The 17729-nt window shown below is 54.6% G+C and overlaps 1 protein-coding gene and 1 non-coding gene across 4 annotated transcripts; one reads left to right on the top strand and one right to left on the bottom strand.

The window, feature by feature from the left end:
- Positions 1-1984: 1984 nt before the first annotated feature.
- On the top strand, positions 1985-17616 carry FKBP8 (FKBP prolyl isomerase 8). Of its 3 annotated transcripts, none has more exons than XM_029050352.1 (9): positions 1985-2182; positions 3559-3850; positions 8317-8486; positions 8635-8723; positions 9534-9751; positions 10069-10241; positions 10350-10427; positions 15578-15715; positions 16431-17616. In XM_029050352.1, exons 1-9 carry the CDS (start codon positions 2000-2002, stop codon positions 16515-16517), a joined length of 1428 nt encoding a protein of 475 aa, XP_028906185.1. In that variant the 5' UTR covers positions 1985-1999; the 3' UTR covers positions 16518-17616. The 3 variants fall into 3 exon arrangements, with proteins under 3 accessions (XP_028906185.1, XP_028906184.1, XP_028906186.1); XM_029050351.1 differs by having other exon boundaries at positions 9531-9751; XM_029050353.1 differs by lacking the exon at positions 1985-2182 and adding an exon at positions 2213-2266 and having other exon boundaries at positions 9531-9751.
- Positions 11661-11798, bottom strand: LOC114806956. Its single transcript, XR_003755009.1, has one exon. It is a non-coding gene; the product is annotated as a small nucleolar RNA SNORA7 (small nucleolar RNA).
- Positions 17617-17729: the final 113 nt, after the last annotated feature.

The raw sequence follows: 17729 nt of genomic DNA, 5'->3' as shown, positions 1-17729 counted from the left end.
CGAATTGGACATTCCAAACGCTTAGTACAGTGCTCTGCACATAGTAAGCGCTCAATAAATACTATTGAGTGAATGTATGAATGAATACCACCCCCAACCCTCCACCCAAACTATCTGCTCACTGACCCAGTAGAGAAAGTGATGGGTACTCTCCTGCGCCTGCTTTCTTGGGCATTTGCTGGGCCAGGGATCTCTACTGGGAGTCAGGAGGCTCTGGCTTCTAATCCTGGCTCCACCACTTGTCTGCTGTGTGGCCTCGGGCAAGATATTTCCCTTCTCTGTGGCTCAGTTCCCTCATCCATAAAAGGGGGATCAAGACTGTGAGCCCTATGTGGGACAGGGACTGTGTCCAATCCAGTTACCTTCTATCTACCCCAGCGCTCAGTACAGTGCCCAGCACATAGTAAGTGCTTAAATGCCACGGTTATTATTATTATTATGATTTCAACTATGGCATAAGGGAGTTTGGTTAGGTGTGAGAAGCAGCACGGCCTAGTGGAAAGAGGGCAGGCCTGGGAGTCAGAGGACCTGGGTTCTGGTCTCAGCTCTGCCGCTCGTCTGCTGTGTGACCTTGAGCAAGTCACTTAACTTCTCCGGACCTCTGTTTCCTCATCCGTGAAATGGGGATTAAGACTGAGCCCCATGTGGGCCATGGACCGTGCCCAACCTGATTAGCCCGTATCTGTCCCAGCACTTAGCACGGTACCCAGCACATAGTAAGCATTTAACACATACCATAAAAAATGTGAGGAAAAGTTTTCTAACAGGAGGATTGTTTGACACTGGAATGGGTTCCCCAGAAAGGCTGTGGAATTTCATCTGAGGGCTTTAAAATGCACCGCGCCTAGTAGATTCTCGATAAATATGAATCGATAGTATTTCTCGAGCACCCTTCCGAGTGCTGGGCACCGTGAGGGACAGGGACGGCGCCCGACCTGATTGACTTGTACCTTCCCCAGTGCTTAGAACAGTGTTTGACACACAGTAAGCGCTTGACAACCGTTAAAAAGAAAAAAGCGCTCGAGAGAGTACAACAGAAGCAAGACCCACAAGGTGATGAGATTCTCAGGTCCTTCTTGGGGCCTGGAACTGATCAGGTGACCTCTCAGGGAACTTTCCCGTCTCAGGGGTCAAAACTTTATATACAGTGGGTTGGACGGTTCCTGGAAATGCTTGGCACCGGATCCCCAGCTGTCCCTCTTGGGGTTCCGTGCTTGGAACGAGTCACCCGGCGCGGGGCTATCCGGGGCTCGGGGAGTGGAGTTCCTTGCCGGCGTAGTAGCCGTGTGGCTTGAACCGATTCCCTCTCTGCCCTGGAATGAGCCCACCCCCCTCGGAACCATTAGTTCCATTGGCTAAATGGGTGCCCCCCTGGGGGGCCCGCTGCCCCTCTGGACAGGAGGAAGACCTGGGACATTTATCCCAATTGGCTCCAATTACTCTGACCTTAGGGGCAACCTGGTTTACAGTAAAAAGTTTGGAAACGGTCCAAGCCTGCAAGATCTGGCAGGGGCTGGTGGACATTAAAAAAAAAAATCTAATCAGCCCTTCCCATGCCTGTTCTCATGAAGCAAGGAGGAGACAAGTAGACTATCTCTATTTCTCAGAGGAGGAAAGCGAGGTAAACAGCCGCTCGGGGCCCAGCGTTACACAGCTTATGATGGGCTAGAGTCCCAGGTTCGGGGGTTTTGGCCACGACGAAAACGCACCGCTTCCTGATTTAGAAGGATGTGAAGCGATTCGAAACGAGCCCACCCGGAGACAGTCGCTCAGGGGTCGAGCCGGGGACCGGGCGTTTAAATGGGCTAGATCCCTTCGGGTGAGGCTCCCTTTAGAAGTGTCTTGGACCCGTCCACCAGACTGGTTCACGGCCCATCCCCAGGGCTCGAGTGGTTTCCCGGGGGCCTTCCTTAGCTCGCCCTCTGTCCCTTTAAGGGACTGGGGGGGCCTAGGCAGGGCCGTTTTCGCGGAGGGACAGTCACCTCCACCAATCGCAGTCATGTGGCGGAATGGGGCACCCCCCAATCGTGGTGCGGCGAGGGCGGGACCAGAGCAGCTGATTCTGGAGGCCGAAGCCGTAGCGGCGGCGGCGGTTGCGATTGGAGGGGTGGGGGTGGGCCGCAGGAGCCGGGGGTCGGCCTGGACCAGGAGGCACGCGGCCCCGGGCATTCCCGGCACCTCGGTAACTTGCCCTCCCGGCTTCGTGGGATAAGGGGGAAGGGGGCCAATGCAGCCACCTGGGCCCCATTGGGCCTCCCCCGAGGCGGTAAGGGGGAGGAGGGGAGGGATCCAGATTTTATTTATTGCCACAGTTGCCCCCCTCGGCTGTAGCCCTAAGCAGCTCTTGGTTCCCTTTGGTCTCGGGCCCAGATTCGGTGGGAGGGTGGAGGTGAGCAAAGACCGCCCCCCCCCCCCCCCCCCCGGGAAAGGAGGATTGTTTGGGTGGGTGGGGGGGGCAGGTTGAAAGGCCTGAAGGAACTTACATTAGGAGGTTAGGTGCCTTTTCGAGCTGCAGGCCAATGACGTGGAAGTCGGGGGGCTGCCCCACAAGGGATCGGTGCTCTAAGAGGGATAAAGTGTATGAGTGTGTTTTTTTGGGGGGGCAGGACGGCCTCCCACTCGAGTTTTGCTTTTCCTTTTTAAAAGGAAAGGCACTTCCGCTTGCCATGTTCCCAGCCGAAGCTCCTGGGCAGGGGTAGGAAAGGTTGGGCCGATGCTGCCCTCGAACCCCCTCCTCTAGGTGGGCTATTGCAGGTTGGGTCTGGGCTGCCCTGGAAGCCTGAGTTCTGATGCAGGATCGGCAGGAGCTGGGAGTGGGGGAAATGGAATTTCCCATGGGGCTCAAGACCGACTTGAGCCCCCAACCTCAGGGAGTGGAGATTTTCATTCCAGTGAGGATAGGCACCTTGTGTTGTCCTTGACTTATAATCCCCCTCTCCCTCTCTCAGAGGAGCCAGCTAGGCTCGAACAGAGGCTGAATTTTCAAGGGCCAGATTTAGGAGGAGCAGAGATGCCAGGGAAGGTGATGCTACTGTTCCCTGTGGGATCGTTAGTCTTTTTAGGCTTTAATGTTGGTAGCTTGGCAGCCTGAACCCCTGGTTATAGATTCCCCAGGTTCCAGCCTGATACCATCAACCTCTGGTAAATATTTGACCACCCCTCAGGCCTCTGTCTAAACATTCCTGTGTCCCAAGTTTTGCTGTGCTCCCTGGCCAGGGCTTCCGGGAGCCTAATTGGGGACAGGCCCCTCATTCTCAGGAGCAAGGAGGGGAATGTTTTGCTGCCCCGGTTTGGAAGGGAAAGGGAGGAAAAGAGAAGTCTCTTGAGGCATTTATATCATCTGAAGTGCCAGAGCTCTGGTAGGTGCCAGGTGGGTACCCTGAGTTAAGGGTACAGGTCAGGGACCTCTCCGCTTTTCCATAAAAGCCACTGTAGTCCTTTCGGTTCAGGAATTGGGTGGGGGTTGGACCTGCCCTCTGTGTTAGCCAAAAGTATTTAGTAAGTAGCTACCAGAGTGTGTGTATGTGTGTGCACGCGTGCACGCACGCTGGGTTCCAGGCTCTCCATCAGAGACAGCGTTCTTCAAAGGCCATGGCATCTGGGGCAGAGTCTCCCTCGGTGAGGATGGACTCCATCCCCTCACCCTCCGAAGTGGCTACGCAGCTGGAAGGAGGAGAGGACTTTGAGGTGCTGGATGAAGAGGAGGATGACCTGAGCGAGCTGCCTCCGTTGGAAGATCTCAGAGCGGCCCCAGCCCAGGCCCAGAGCCCTGCTGATAAAGAGGAGCCCTCTGTCCCAGAGGCAGCCGGAGAGCCGGAGATCACCCAGGATGAATGGCTGGATGTTCTGGGTAAGGAGCACTTGGGAGATAGTTTTGGTTTTCATCGAGAGCGGAGGGTGCCTCTGGGGTGACAGCGACATCGGGCAGGGGGGCTGGGGATAGTGAGCCAGGGGATCCGTAATAATAATTGTGGGACTTGTTAAGCGCTTATAATAATAATAGTAACGTTGGTATTTGTTAAGCGCTTACTATGTGCAGAGCACTGTTCTAAGCACTGGAGGAGATATAGGGTCATCAGGTTGTCCCACGTGAGGCTCACAGTCTTAATCCCCATTTTCCAGATGAGGTAACTGAGGCACCGAGAAATTAAGGCACCAAGAAATTGTGATTTGCCCACAGTCACACAGCTGACAAGTGGTAGAGCCGGGATTTGAACCCATGAGCTCTGACTCCAAAGCCCGTGCTCTTTCCACTGAGCCACGCTGCTTGTGTGTCCATAAGTGCCGTGGGGCTGAGGGTGAGGGGAATATCAAGTGCTCAAAGGGTAAATTGATTTAGATGGACGTGCTAAGCACTGCTGTAAGCTGTGAGCCCTGGGGTAGGTACAAGTTAGGTTGAACACAGTCCCTGTCCCATCTGGGGCTCACAGTCTCAATCCCTGTTTTGCAGATGAGGTAAGTGAGGTCCAGAGAAGTTAAGTGATTCGCCCAAGGTCATACAGCAGACACGTGGTGGAACTGGGATTAGATCCCAGGTCCTTCTGACCTCCAGGCCCCTGCTCTGTCCACTAAGCCATACTGCTTCTAGGTTAACTTCCCCTTTGGCCTTCCTGTAACTTCTGGGAAGACTCCTGAAAGACCATGCCCAATGCTGTTATTAAATCAGATCAGTCATCAACCAATCAGTGGTATTCAGCGCTTAGAACGGTGCCCGGCACATAGTAAGCGCTTAACAAATACCATTATTATTATTGTTGAGCGCTCACTGTGTGCAAGGCACTGGACTAAGCATTTGGGAGAGTACAGTTCCACACAGCAGACACGTTACCTGCCCACAACGGGTTTAGAGTTTAGAAGGGGGAGCAGACATTAATAGAAATAAATTCCAGGTGTTTACATAAGTGCTGTGGGGCTGAGGGCGGGGAGAATATCAAGTGCTCAAAGGGCAAATTGATTTAGATGGACGTGAAGCAAGTCAGTGTCTTGTTGCCAACAGTGGCAGGAAACTGGAGGAGTGGTGAGGTGATTACCGTCCTTCATTAAGAGTATGTATTGAGCACCCACTGGGTGCGGGTCACTGCGTAAGGAAACATGACAGAAGTAAAAGATGCCGTCCTTGTTCTCTCTAGACTACAAGCTCATCGTGGGCAGGGAATGTGTCTTATTCTACTCTCCCAAGCATTTAATACAGTGTTTTGCACATGGTATGATGTCAAATACAGTCAAATGAATGAAGGAAGAAACTTTCACTCTACTGGGGGTGACGAGCGAACACAAGTTGCAAAACACACAATAGCTAAGAGTAAGCATGTAGATACTAGTTGTGAAAATGAAAGTAAGCAATTAAATAAGATCTCTGCCCATGAATGTTAAGGAGACCGATGAGGGGTGGTGTGGACTGAAGGGTGGGAATTAAACAGGGAAGGCCTCTAGGAGGAGGTGCCTTTTTAGGAAGGCTTTGACGGAGGACAAGGACATGGTTTGGCAGGTTTTGAGGAAGGAGGGAGTTTGGTACAGTGGTGAAAGTAATAATGTTGGTATTTGTTAAGCGCTTACTGTGTGCAGAGCACTGTCCTAAGCGCTGGGGGAGATACAGGGTAATCAGGTTGTCCCACGTGAGGCTCACAGTCTTCATCCCCATTTTACAGATGAGGGAACTGAGGCACCGAGAAGTTAAGTGACTTGCCCACAGTCACACAGCTGACAAGTGGCAGAGCCGGGATTCAAACCCATGAGCTCTGACTCCCAAGCCCTTGCTCTTTCCACTGAGCCACGCTGCTCAAGTCGGGAGATGGGAGAGTCAAGAGCAGTGGGAAGCAGCATGGTCTAGGGGATAAAGCATGGGCTTGGGAGTCAGATGACCTGGGTTCTAATCCTTCCCCCACCACTTGTCTGCTGCGCGAACCTGGTCAGGTCACGTAACTTCTCTATATCTCAGTTTCCTCCTCTGTAAAACGGGGATTAAGACTGTGAGCCCCATGTGGGACAGGGACTGTGTCCAACCTGATTAGCTTGGATCTTCCCCAGTGCCTGGTATGTAGTAAGCACTTAGCAAATAAGGTTATTGTTATTATTATTCTTAATTAATGCCTGGCGCGTAGTAAGCGCTTAACAAATGCCATTAAAAAAAAGAACAAGTTACTGTTATATCCTCCCCTGTGGTAACTCTCTTCGCTTAGTTCTTTTCCACATCAGTGCTGTTGAGTCCAAATGCTGTTTATTAAGCACTTACTTTTTGCAGCGTTCTGTACTAAGCACTGGGAATGAGTACCCAGGTGGGAATTAGACACAGCCCCTGGCCCTCAGGGAGCTCCCAAACTTAGAGTACCCTTGCACTTCCCAGGATCACTGAGCAGGGTACGAATGTTGGGTGTGTGGTACATAAACCTCCTCACTGAGCAGTGTCAACAAACGCAGCTCCTGTTTTTCTATTGACAAAAGTTACCCCTCAGATAGATACATTACAGAGCATCGTTACCTCAAATACTGCAATATATTAGCACTCTGCTGGGAAGTAGTAGAGATAGGGAGCCAGGTAGCTCTGAGCAGTCAAGTGGTGCAAAGAGCATATAGCGTGAGAGCTTAAAGGCTGGCATTTCTATTGCCGGGACTCAGGTGAGCATTAAATCAGTGCATGCAAAGCTCTATGTGTACATACATTAAGGCATAATCTTTTATTTTTGGTACATATTTGCATTGCTCTATGATCGTGCAAGTTAATAAATGGCGTTAACCATACTGTTTCACTTTCAAAATATGTTTATATTGTTGGAAAGCAGGAATGCACCGTACATTATTTCCCCTGGAAAGCAACGCTTCCATCAGCACACTTTCGCCTAATGATCTGTTTTCATGGAATCAAGAGAGAACACTGACTGGGGGTTTTCAGTACACATGGAAGTATAGCTTGGGAGGGAGCGAAGAGTTCAAGCTGGAGTGTAACGAGAGGCGAGAGTGGATAGGCGAGAGGGAGAAAGTTGGTGGAGTGCCTTGAGGCCTAGGACCAAGTAGCCTAGGTCTTTTTTTTAAAGAGAAGTGGGTAGCCATCGGAGGTTTTTGAGGAGGGAAGTGATGTCTCATCTTAAAATGACATTTGGAGCGTGAGAAACTACGTGTAGGAGACATTGACGAGGGGAGGCACTTGAAGCCAGGAATCCAGTGAGGAGGCCATGGTGAACGTCGTCCCGGTAGAGTGAAAGGGGCAAAATCCAGATAGCGGGGCACCGAGCAGAGAGTTGGTGGAGGGGAAGCGACCATCTAGCAACCCCGACTTGTCTTCTACATAGACTGCTCATCCATGAATTTCTTCAGACCCGTCTTGAACCTGTTGATATTTTCAGGCCGGCGGCACTTCCTGTGGTAATGAATTCCATATGTTTGCCACCCAGTGGGGGGAAGAAGTGTTTCCTTTGCTTTGTCTTGACCCTACCCCCTTCAAACTTCTTTGGCGCCATGGGATTTGGTGAATAACAATTCCAGTCGGTCCCGTTCACACCCTTCACGATTGCAGACTTCAGTCTCCTTCCCGCTCGATTTTCATCTTTCCAGACTGGAGAGTCCTTATCTTTTTCAGCGGACCTTCCTACATAAGTGTCTCCATCCTCCTGATCATCCTGGTTGCCCTTCTCTGTATCCCAGCAGCTGCAGTAGTAGCTTTTGTGATGTGTTCATTCATTCAATAGTATTTATTGAACGCTTACTATGTGCAGAGCACTGGACTAAGCGCTTGGAATGTACAAGTCGGCAACAGATGGAGACAATCCCTGCCCAGTGACGGGCTCACTGTCTAAACGGGGGAGACAGACAGCAAAGCAAAACAGAACAAAACAAAAACAAGACAACATCATCACGATAAATAGAATCAAGGAGATAGACACCTTATTAACAAAATAAATAGGGTAATAAATAATATATACAAATGAGCACAGTGCTGAGGGGAGGGGAAGGGGGAAAGAGCAGAGGGTGGGGGGGAGGGGAAGCTGAGGGAAAAGGGGGGGGCCTCAGCCTGGGGAGGCCTCCTGGAGGAGGAGGTAAACAGATTAGTTTTATGGGGCACACAATGTAAATGGGGTTGAACAGAGGGAAGGAACAACAACTGAGGAAAACAGAAACAACAATACATTACAAAGTCCGTTCTCCAAGACCACGACATCGAGCCCAGTAACTAAAGACAGCTAGGTTATATCTCCAGGCACCTACTCCAGCCTTCTTTTGGACTGTATTTCACCTGCAAACGTACCAGAGTGTTACATGGCAGCCTTCGGGTTGCTCGTTGCTCTCCTAATTTTCAAAATCTTCCTGTCTTCCCCCCACCAGGAAATGGTCTGCTCAAGAAGAAGATCCTGGTGCCTGGCCCCCCAGGGGCTGAGCGACCAAGAAAAGGCCAGGAGGTGACCATCCAATTCAAGATGATGTTGGAGGATGGAACCCAGGTGGAAGAGGAGTCCAGCCTTACCTTCACCCTGGGAGACTGTGATGTTATCCAGGTAGGAGGGGTGGCTTGGAGACCAGCCCCTTAGCAGGGAGAGGGCAGGCTCTGGGGAGAAGGATGGTCACGGGAGCCCCGGGGACTGGTTAGTACCTGGTCTGTGTTCTCTCAGCTCCTCCCTCCATGTCGTTTCCCCGCCCTCCCAGGCTCTGGACCTGTGCATTCAGCTCATGGATGTGGGTGAGACCTCTCTCATCACCTCGGATTCCAAGTACTGCTATGGCCCTCAGGGCAGGTGAGGCCTTGCCGGCAGGAGCCAGCAGGGGGGTGGTTGGCGGGGGAGGGCGGGACGGTGAGGAGCCAGTTGGAAGAGCCTCCACTGGGCTGGAAGTCAGGGCCCGGCCTGTCCTATTTTCCCCCTACTTCTAGCTCCATTCCCGTGTCTGCGGGCAGTGGCCCCGGGGCCGCTGATCTGGCCCTCCTGGGCCACAGGGACACCTCCCGCACGTCCCCGGAAGTGAGTCTCCAGACGCCTCCAGCCTGGCGCCGGGCACGCTGGAGATGCGGGCGCTGCAGGGCTTGGGCTCCAGGCTGCTGATCCATCTCAGCCCCGGGGGCTTGTGTCTCCCAGGACCTGTGAGATCCAAAGTCTAGGCAGGGCTGTGTTAGGGAGTGGAGAGGCTAGGAGAGGGGAGGTGGGGCCTGCGGTGCCAGGCAGGCGGGAGGGGAAGAAGCGAACGTGGGCACCGCAGCGAGGCCATTCCCGCTTAGGGCTGCTAGCGCTGCCTAACCTCCGGGCCGCCGGTCGAAGCCTAACCAGGCTGAAGAGAGGTGGGAGCCCGCTGCACCTGGGGTCCACTTCCCCGGTACGTGGAGTGATGGATGGTAGAGTTGTGGCCTGTTGTCCCCTGGTGGAGCCAAGCTGACCCCCGGCTGGGATGAGAGCCATTCTGTCCCGGTCATAAGGCCGAGGAGAGTTGGTACCACAAAGTCCCTGAGGCCTGGGAGCCCCTCTAGCCTCCCGGCTTGGGAAGAGGGCCAAGGAGGGACCCAGAGGGCGAGGGAGACTGCTCAGTAGCTGAAGCTGGACCCCGCCCCACAGCAGGAGCCCGTCCATCCCACCCCACGCGGCCCTGCGGCTGGAGGTGGCCCTGCGGATGGCAGTGGATGGGCCCGACTTGGAGTTGCTGAGCGGGCGGGAGCGGATCGCACTGGCGGACCGCAAACGGGAGTGTGGGAACGCCCACTACCAGCGCACGGATTTTGTGCTGGCCGCCAACTCCTATGACCTCGCGCTCAAGGCCATCAACTCCAGTTCCAAAGGTGCCGGCCAGACCCCTGTCACCCTCCCATCGATCCCAACCCCCCCGTTCCCCCCTCACCCCAAGAGAGGGGAAGGGGCCCCTGCGGTCCTCTCCCAATGCTGAGGGGCAGGCAGTGCCGCTGTGCCGCTGTATCTGGAGGCTGGGCCAGCGCCCAGGTGGTCTCCCCAACCTGGTGAAGGGGTCAGGATGGAGAGGGAGGATCTGAACTGGAGGTTGTGGGGTTACTCTGAAGGGGCTGTGCCCCAGAGGTGTCGGAGCTTGCCGCCTCCACCCTCTCCTCCTCCTCCTCCTCCTCCTCTTCCTCCGTCCTTCCAGTTGACATCAGTCCCGAGGAGGAGGGGGAGCTTCTCGAGCTGCGGGTCAAGTGCCTCAACAACCTGGCGGCTTCCCAGCTCAAGCTGGACCACTCTGGGGCCGCTCTGCGCTCCTGCAATATGGTCCTGGAGCTCCAGCCGGACAATATCAAGGCCCTCTTCCGCAAGGGCAAGGTGAGCCAGGAGGGGTTGGGGGAGGGGGAAGGGGCGGGAGGCTGTATTGCAAGTACAGCAAGTACAGCCGGGCTTGACCCCGAGGGCCGACTGTCCCTTGGCCTGCAGGTTTTGGCACAGCAGGGGGAGTACAGCGAGGCCATTCCCATCCTGAGAGCTGCCCTGAAGCTGGAACCGTCCAACAAGGTGAGCCGCCCGACCCCGCGGGGCTGCAGCGTGGCGCAGTGGAAAGAGCACGGGCTTTGGAGTCAGGGCTCATGAGTTCGAATCCCAGCTCTGCCACTTGTCAGCTGTGTGACTGTGGGCAAGTCACTTAACTTCTCTGTGCCTCAGTTCCCTCATCTGTAAAATGGGGATTAAGACTGTGAGCCCCATGTGGGACAACCTGATTCCCCTGTGTCTATCCCAGCGCTTAGAACAGTGCTCTGCACATAGTAAGCGCTTAACAAATACCAACATTATTATTATTATTACTTGGTTGTGGGGAGATGGTGCGGGGAAGAGGGGCCGTTTCCTGACAGGTAGCCGTGTACAGACGGAGGCGTGACTCTCCCTCCCCTCCTCTCCCCTGCACTCCCCACCCCGATCCACTTGCCTGTTCATTCCTCTCTCTTGCCATACATATCTATAAATTATATATTGTACATGATTTATATTAATGCCTGTCTCCCCCGCTAGACTCTAAGCCTGTTGTGGGCAGGGAACGGGTCCAGTGCTCTGCACACAGTAAGCGCTCAAATAAATACCATCGATCGAATGATTCTGCCCCACTGGGGATCGTCCTCCTTATGGCTCCAGAGCTTGGAGAGATGGAGACTGGAGCTAGTAAAAGCACTATGGGGCATAAACTCCTACAGTGGGGAGGGACTGGGGCGGGGGGGGTCTGGTAGTCTGGGATCACTTCCAAGTATCCAAGACCGATGCCTGTCGAGCCCAGTGAAGGCATGGGGGCTTCTCAGCAACCCCATCCACTGTTTAATCAATTACCCTTACCGATGGGAAGTTCTTCCTTAATAGCTAACTACACTTTCTTGAACAGACCACAGAGCATGTGTGTGGTTTCCATCGAAGGTGCAAAGTACAGACACAGAAGTTCCCTGCTTACTCTCCTCCCTTCTGTGTCCCTCTCCTCCACCCCAGAAGTCAGGTTAGGCCTAAAGGGGGAACCCCGCTCCTCCCCTGCAACCCAGCTGTCTTGTCTTATGCCGTCGAGTCGTTTCCGACCTGTAGCGACTCCACGGACACATCTCTCCCAGAACGCCCCGCTCTCCATCAGCAGCCGTTCTGGTAGTGTATCCGTCGAGTTTTCTTGGTAAAAATACAGAAGCGGTTTACCATTGCCGCCTTCCGCGCAGTAAACTCGAGTCTCCGCCCTTGACTCTCTCCCGTGCTGCTGCTGCCCAGCACGGGTGAGTTTTGACTTGTAGCAGATTGCCTTCCGCTCGCTAGCCACTGCCCCAGCTAGGCATGGAATGGGTAGGCCTCTGCTTGACTCTCCCTCCCGTAGCCGAGACTGGTGGAGTACTGGAAACTCTCCAGGCGCGACCCTCAGAGGTCACAGGTGTTAGGCCACATAAAAATAATTGTGGCATTTAAGTCTTTACTTTGTGCCAGGCGCTATACGAAGCGCTGGGGTGGATACGAGCAAATCAGGTTGGACGCAGTCCCTGTCGCAGGTGGGGCTCACAGTCTCAATCCGACTGTAGTCACGCTCGGGTGCCTCGTTCTCGCCTGTCCCGCCGTCGACCCCTGGCCCACGTCCTCCCTTCGACCTGGAATGCCCTCCCTCCTCACATCCGCCAAACTAGCACACTTCCCCCCTTCAAAGCCCTCCTAAAAGCTCACCTCCTCCGGGAGGTCTTCCCAGACTAAGCCCCCTTTTCCTCTGCTCTTCCTCCCCTCCCCATCGCCCCGACTCCCTCCCTCTGTTCTACTCCCCTCCCCGCCCCACAGGACTTGTGTATATATGTACATATTTGTCCATTCCAAGCGCTTAGTTAGAGTGCTCTGCTCATAGTAAGTGCTCAATAAATACTATCGAATGAATATTTATTATTCTATTTTATTAATGATGACCTATAATTCTGTTTATATTGATGCTGTTGATACCTGTTTACTTGTTTTGTTGTCTGTCTCCCCTCTTCTGGACTGTGAGCCTGTTGTTGGGTAGGGACTGTCTCTGTTCGTTGCCGAATTGTACTTTCCAAGCTCTGCACACAGTAAGCGCTCAGTAAATACGATCGAATGAATGAATACTGGGTTTCGGGGAAGCGGCACGGCCAACGGCAAGAGCACGGGCTTGGGAGTCAGAGGTCGTGGGTTCCAATCCGGCTCTGCCACTTGTCAGCTGTGTGACTGTGGGCAAGTCACTTCACTTCTCTGTGCCTCAGTTACCTCATCTGTAAAATGGGGATGAAGACTGGGAGCCTCACGTGGGTCAACCTGATGACCCTGTATCTACCCCAGCGCTTAGAACAGTGCTCTGCACATAGTAAGCGCTTAACAAATACCAACATTATTATTATTATTACTTCTCTGTGCCTCAGTTACCTCATCTGGAAAAGGGGGATGAAGACTGGGAGCCTCACGTGGGACAACCTGATGACCCTGTATCTCCCCCAGCGCTTAGAACAGTGCTCTGCACATAGTAAGCGCTTAACAAATACCAACATTATCATTATCATTATTATTATTATTATCTCCTCTGGGAAAGGGGGATTAAGATGCCGGGCCCTGTGTTTGTAAGGGTGGGCCCGACCCTGGAATTTGCAGTTCCGCAAGGCTGTCCTCGGTCTTCCGATTACCCTGATGACCCCGTCTCTCCCCCAGCGCTTAGAACGGTGCTCTGCACGTAGTAAGCGCTTAACAAATACCAACATTATCATTATTATTATTATTACCTCCTCTGTGGAAGGGGGATTAAGACGACGGGCACTGTGTTTGTAAGGGTGGGCCCGACCCTGGAATTTTCAGGTCTTCCCATTACCCTGATAACCCCGTCTCTCCCCCGGCGCTTAGAACGGTGCTCTGCACGTAGTAAGCGCTTAACAAATACCAACATTATCATTATTATTATTATTACCTCCTCTGTGGAAGGGGGATTAAGACGACGGGCACTGTGTTTGTAAGGGTGGGCCCGACCCTGGAATTTTCAGGTCTTCCGATTACCCTGATGACCCCGTCTCTCCCCCAGCGCTTAGAACGGTGCTCTGCACGTAGTAAGCGCTTAACAAATACCAACATTATCATTATTATTATTATTACCTCCTCTGTGGAAGGGGGATTAAGACGACGGGCACTGTGTTTGTAAGGGTGGGCCCGACCCTGGAATTTTCAGGTCTTCCGATTACCCTGATGACCCCGTCTCTCCCCCGGCGCTTAGAACGGTGTTCTGCACGTAGTAAGCGCTGAACAAATACCAACGTTTGGTTTTTTTTTTTTCCTTCCACCTTCCCCGCAGGGCTAGGGACGGCCGCAGCCGTTCGCCCCCTGAGTTTTCCACGCGGTCCGGGCCCTTGCCGGGGGTCTCCTCGACAATAGTCCTGTGCTCCCCAAAGGGAAGCCCGGCCTGGAAAGGAGGGCGAGGGGGCCAGGTTGTGCCAGCAGAGGGTGCTGTCCTGTCAGACCAGAGGGGGCACCGGGCTCCTGCCAAGGCCACGGCTCCTCTAACGGAGAGATGGAAAGGCGGGCGTTGCTAGGGATGTGGAGGACTCGAGGGAGAGGGATCTTACGATCTGCTCAGTCGCCCCTCTGGATGAGCCCTGCCCCCCTTCTAGCTCCGAGTGGGGCGGGCCCCCGACGGACTGGGATCCTGCCCTGAGAGCCCGACCTGCCCAGATCGCCACCCCCTCCCGCCCCCCCCAACTCTCGCTCCTTTGTCTCTCTGACTAAATAAAAATTAAACGATGGCATTTGTTAAGCGCTTACTATGTGCCAAGCACTGTTCGAAGCGCTGGGGAGGATAGAAGGTCATCAGGTCATGGGGCTCACAGTCTTCATCACCATTTGGCAGTTGAGGGAACTGAGGCACAGAGGAGTGAAGCGACTTGCCCCAAGTCACGCAGCTGACAAGCGGCGGGGCTGGGATTTGAACCCGTGACCTCCGAGTCCCCAGCCCGGGCTCTTTCCACTGAGCCACGCCGACTAGTCGCTAGCGTAGCTGTCCCTCAGTGTAGATCTGCTTCACCGTCCCACAGAGCCCTGTTCTATTTTTAGAGGCCCTCCTGAGGCTCGGGAAAAGGCTTTGCGGGGCCTTGTTCTGGTTCGGGGCAGGGTTCAGAGGTCACCTTCCTTAGGGAAGCGGTTCAGGTTCAGAGGCCTCTCTTTTCCCTTTGGGGAAATTGAGTCTTCCTTTTCTCGCCAGGGCTCAGGAACTTTGCCCAAGACCCCAGAGATCATGGTATCCCATGACCTCCTGTCTTGGCAGGGGATCCCAGACGAAGGCTGGTAGCCATTTGCCACCCGAGGCAACCGAAGCCCCGACTGGAGAGGCTTCAAACTCCCTCCCGGGACTGGGATCCAGCAGAATTGGCTTTAGAGCCCAGATGGCAGCTTGGTCTGGTGGAAAGAGCGCAGAAGTGGGAGTCGGGAGATCCGAGTTCTAGTCCCGGCTCCACCGTTTGCCTGCTGAGTGACCTTGGGCAAGTCACTTCACTTACCGGGGCCTCAGTTTCTTTCATCTGTAAAATGGGGATTTCTCTGTTGAGCCCCTACTACGGGCGGAGCACTGTACTAAGTGGTCGGGAGAGCACGGTAATGTTAGTAGACCTGATTCCTGTCCTCAAGGAGTAAGAGGGGATAAAGTACCAGCTCTCCCTCTTAAACAGTGAGCTGCATGTGGGTCAAGGACCATGTCCAGTCTGATTTTCTTGTATCTACCCCATGCTTAGCACATTGTAAGTGTATAATAAATAGCATCATCATCTTTATTAAGTGTTTTGGCTCTCTCACTCGTGCCTTTGGCTATCCTCTCCAGGGACTGAGCTCTGCTATTTTTTTAACGGTATTCTTTTTACGATATTTGTTAGGCGCCGCTTACGTGCTGGGCGCGGTACTAAGCGCTGGGGTGGATGCAGACTAATCAGGTTGGACGTTTCCCACTCGGGGCGCACAATCTTAATCCCCATTTTACAGACGAGGGAACGGAGGCACAGAGAAGCTAAGGGACTTGCCCCAGGGCACACAGCAGAGAAGTGGCAGAGCTGGGATCAAAACCCACGTCCTTCCGACTCCCAGGCCCATTCCGTATCCACTAGGCCACGCTGCTTCTCAGTTACTAGCCAAGGCAACTGGCAGGGGCTCTTAGAGACCGAGTGCATCTTCACTTTCTCCCTCAGACGATCCACGCCGAGCTGTCCAAGCTGGTGAAGAAGCACGCGGCCCAGAGGGACACAGAGAGTGCCATGTATCGGAAGATGCTGGGTAACCCAAGCCCTAGTGGGTTGCCTGCCAAGTGCCAGGCCAAAGGCCCCCGGGTAAGGACCCGGGGATGGGGTAGTTTGCTTGTTTCCCCATAAGAGCCTCATGCTTGAAGCCACTGCCTACCCAAAGGAGGCCTGGCCAGGGGCTCAGAACTTGCAGCCACAGAATCACTGACCACTGTGGGGCTCGGAACAGTCCAACTTGGGCATTGAGGAGCCCCAGAGACAACTGTCCACCTAGGCTGTTGCTTCAGGGGTCTGGAGTGGACAGAGGGCAGCAGAGTCCCCTCAGAGGGCCATGCTGGGCCTAGGCAAAAGCAAAGATGTCCTCTCGTGGGACCCCTGGGGAGCTGGGCCCAGGGGCAAGAAGCCCTGCTGGCCCCCGTTTGCCTTTGTGCCTAGCCCCCGCTCCGTTCTGGCTCTGAAGCTGGCCTCTCGGAGAGCGAGGGAGCCGCTCCGGGGCCAGTAGTTTGGAAGTTAAGGGACTGGGCCGGGCGGCTCCCACACTTTAGGTCCCACTGGGAAATGAAAGGACCAACCGAGGCTGTGGTTTCAAACACTGGGATTCGAAATTCAGGGCGGGGGCAGATCTGGGCTGCTGACCCTTCTGTGACCACCTCTCGCTGAGGGAGCCCCGGGGCCGGGCCCAGGTCTCCTGCCCCAAGGCCGGGACCGTCCCTCCTTGTAGCGGTCCTGGCTGGAAGGCCTCAGGGTGGGGGACGGGGTGCAGAGAGGGCTAAACTTTTTCCTCCCTTTTCTCTCTCCACAGTCGATCCCTTGGAAGTGGCTCTTCGGGGCAACGGCCGTGGCCCTGGGCGGCGTGGCTCTGTCTGTCGTCATCGCGGCCAGGAACTGAACAACAGGACCGGCCTCATCTCTCTCTTGTTCTGTGTCCCTTCTGGCCACCCTGCTCCCTCCCGCTCCCGCTCTCCTTTCCTCCCTCCCTCCCTCCGTCCCTCCGCCCCCTGCTCAGAGGCTGACTTGCCCCACCCCAGCTCACCTCCTGGCCTGGACTTGGTGATGTAGCTAAATTCCGGTCTGTCCGTTCCCCCCGCTCTCCGGTCCCTTATGGGGTCTCTCCTTCCTGGGTGAGAAACTAGCTGAAGGTCACAGGGGATTGAGTGCAGGGATTGTGGCAGGGAGGCCGGGGGGCGGTTTCCGCTTCCTCCAGGAGCTGGGCCGAGCCCTGCCTAGGCAGGGCGAGAGGGGAGCCCGGCGCCGCCTGTAGCGGCGCTTTGGGGAAGGCCCGAACTGGCAGCAGGTGATTGAAATAGGGGCCGGGTGCCCAGGGAGGATGTCCCAGGGCAGTCCCTTGGCTGGAGTATCCTGTTTGGCACAGGGCAGGAGGGGAGGGAGATTAGAAGCAGCTATTTTCCTACTGTACAGTCCTCCCCGCACCGGGGGTAGATTGTCATATGCTGTCGGACACGGGTCCCGGGAGAGGGCAGGGAAGAGCCCACTGGCAAGGCGGGAATGGAAGCCCCGTGCAGGGGGCCGCTCCTGACCCTATACCCACTGCTACCCCCGCACCCCTCACCCAGTTGACGGCAGAGGCAGCGTGGATGCTCAGTAGTACCACCCCACTAAGTCGGGGCACCGACCAAGCTCGGCCTGCCACAGCCCTAACAATTCTCTGACGAGGTCTCTTGGGAACTTCCCTTCTGGGGGGAATTCCCCTTATCTTTTCTCCTCCCCAGGATGAGAGGTCTGGATTTTCCCCTTTGGGGGTAGGGTGGTTTCTTCTTTTTTGTTTCTTAAGCGAGTGAGTGTGTGTGCCTCTCTCTCTCTCTCTATTTCTCTTTCTCTCTCTCTCTCTCTCTGGCCCAGAGCTAATCCTGGTTCCCTTCTGTCGCCCCTTGGTGTCAAAGCCTTCCCATGTCCTGGATCTGGGCCTTTTGTCTTGTCACACTAGGAAAATTCATATGGAATAAAGTCTGGATTACATTCTTGCAGGATCCCTGCTTCTTTCCTGGGTCTGTGTGGCGATGGGAGGAGAGGAGCAGTGACCTGGTTCCCGTTCCCTTTCCCTCACTCCTCCCCTTTCGCCTCCCCTTTCACCTCTCCTTTC

The sequence above is a fragment of the Ornithorhynchus anatinus genome, chromosome X1 (genome assembly GCF_004115215.2).
Source record: "Ornithorhynchus anatinus isolate Pmale09 chromosome X1, mOrnAna1.pri.v4, whole genome shotgun sequence".
Taxonomy (NCBI): Eukaryota; Metazoa; Chordata; class Mammalia; order Monotremata; family Ornithorhynchidae; genus Ornithorhynchus; species Ornithorhynchus anatinus.
Note: the sequence above shows the minus strand (reverse complement) of the source record. Positions and strands in the feature narration are given on the sequence as shown.

Excerpts from the sequence above, each read along its gene's own strand:
- FKBP8 (XM_029050351.1), top strand. The coding sequence starts at position 2,000 with ATGTGGCGGAATGGGGCACCCCCCAATCGTGGTGCGGCGAGGGCGGGA. Across the intron at positions 8,724-9,530 it reads TGCTATGGCCCTCAGGGCAG|CAGGAGCCCGTCCATCCCAC; the intron begins GTGAGGCCTTGC and ends CCCGCCCCACAG. Across the intron at positions 9,752-10,068 it reads CATCAACTCCAGTTCCAAAG|TTGACATCAGTCCCGAGGAG; the intron begins GTGCCGGCCAGA and ends CCGTCCTTCCAG.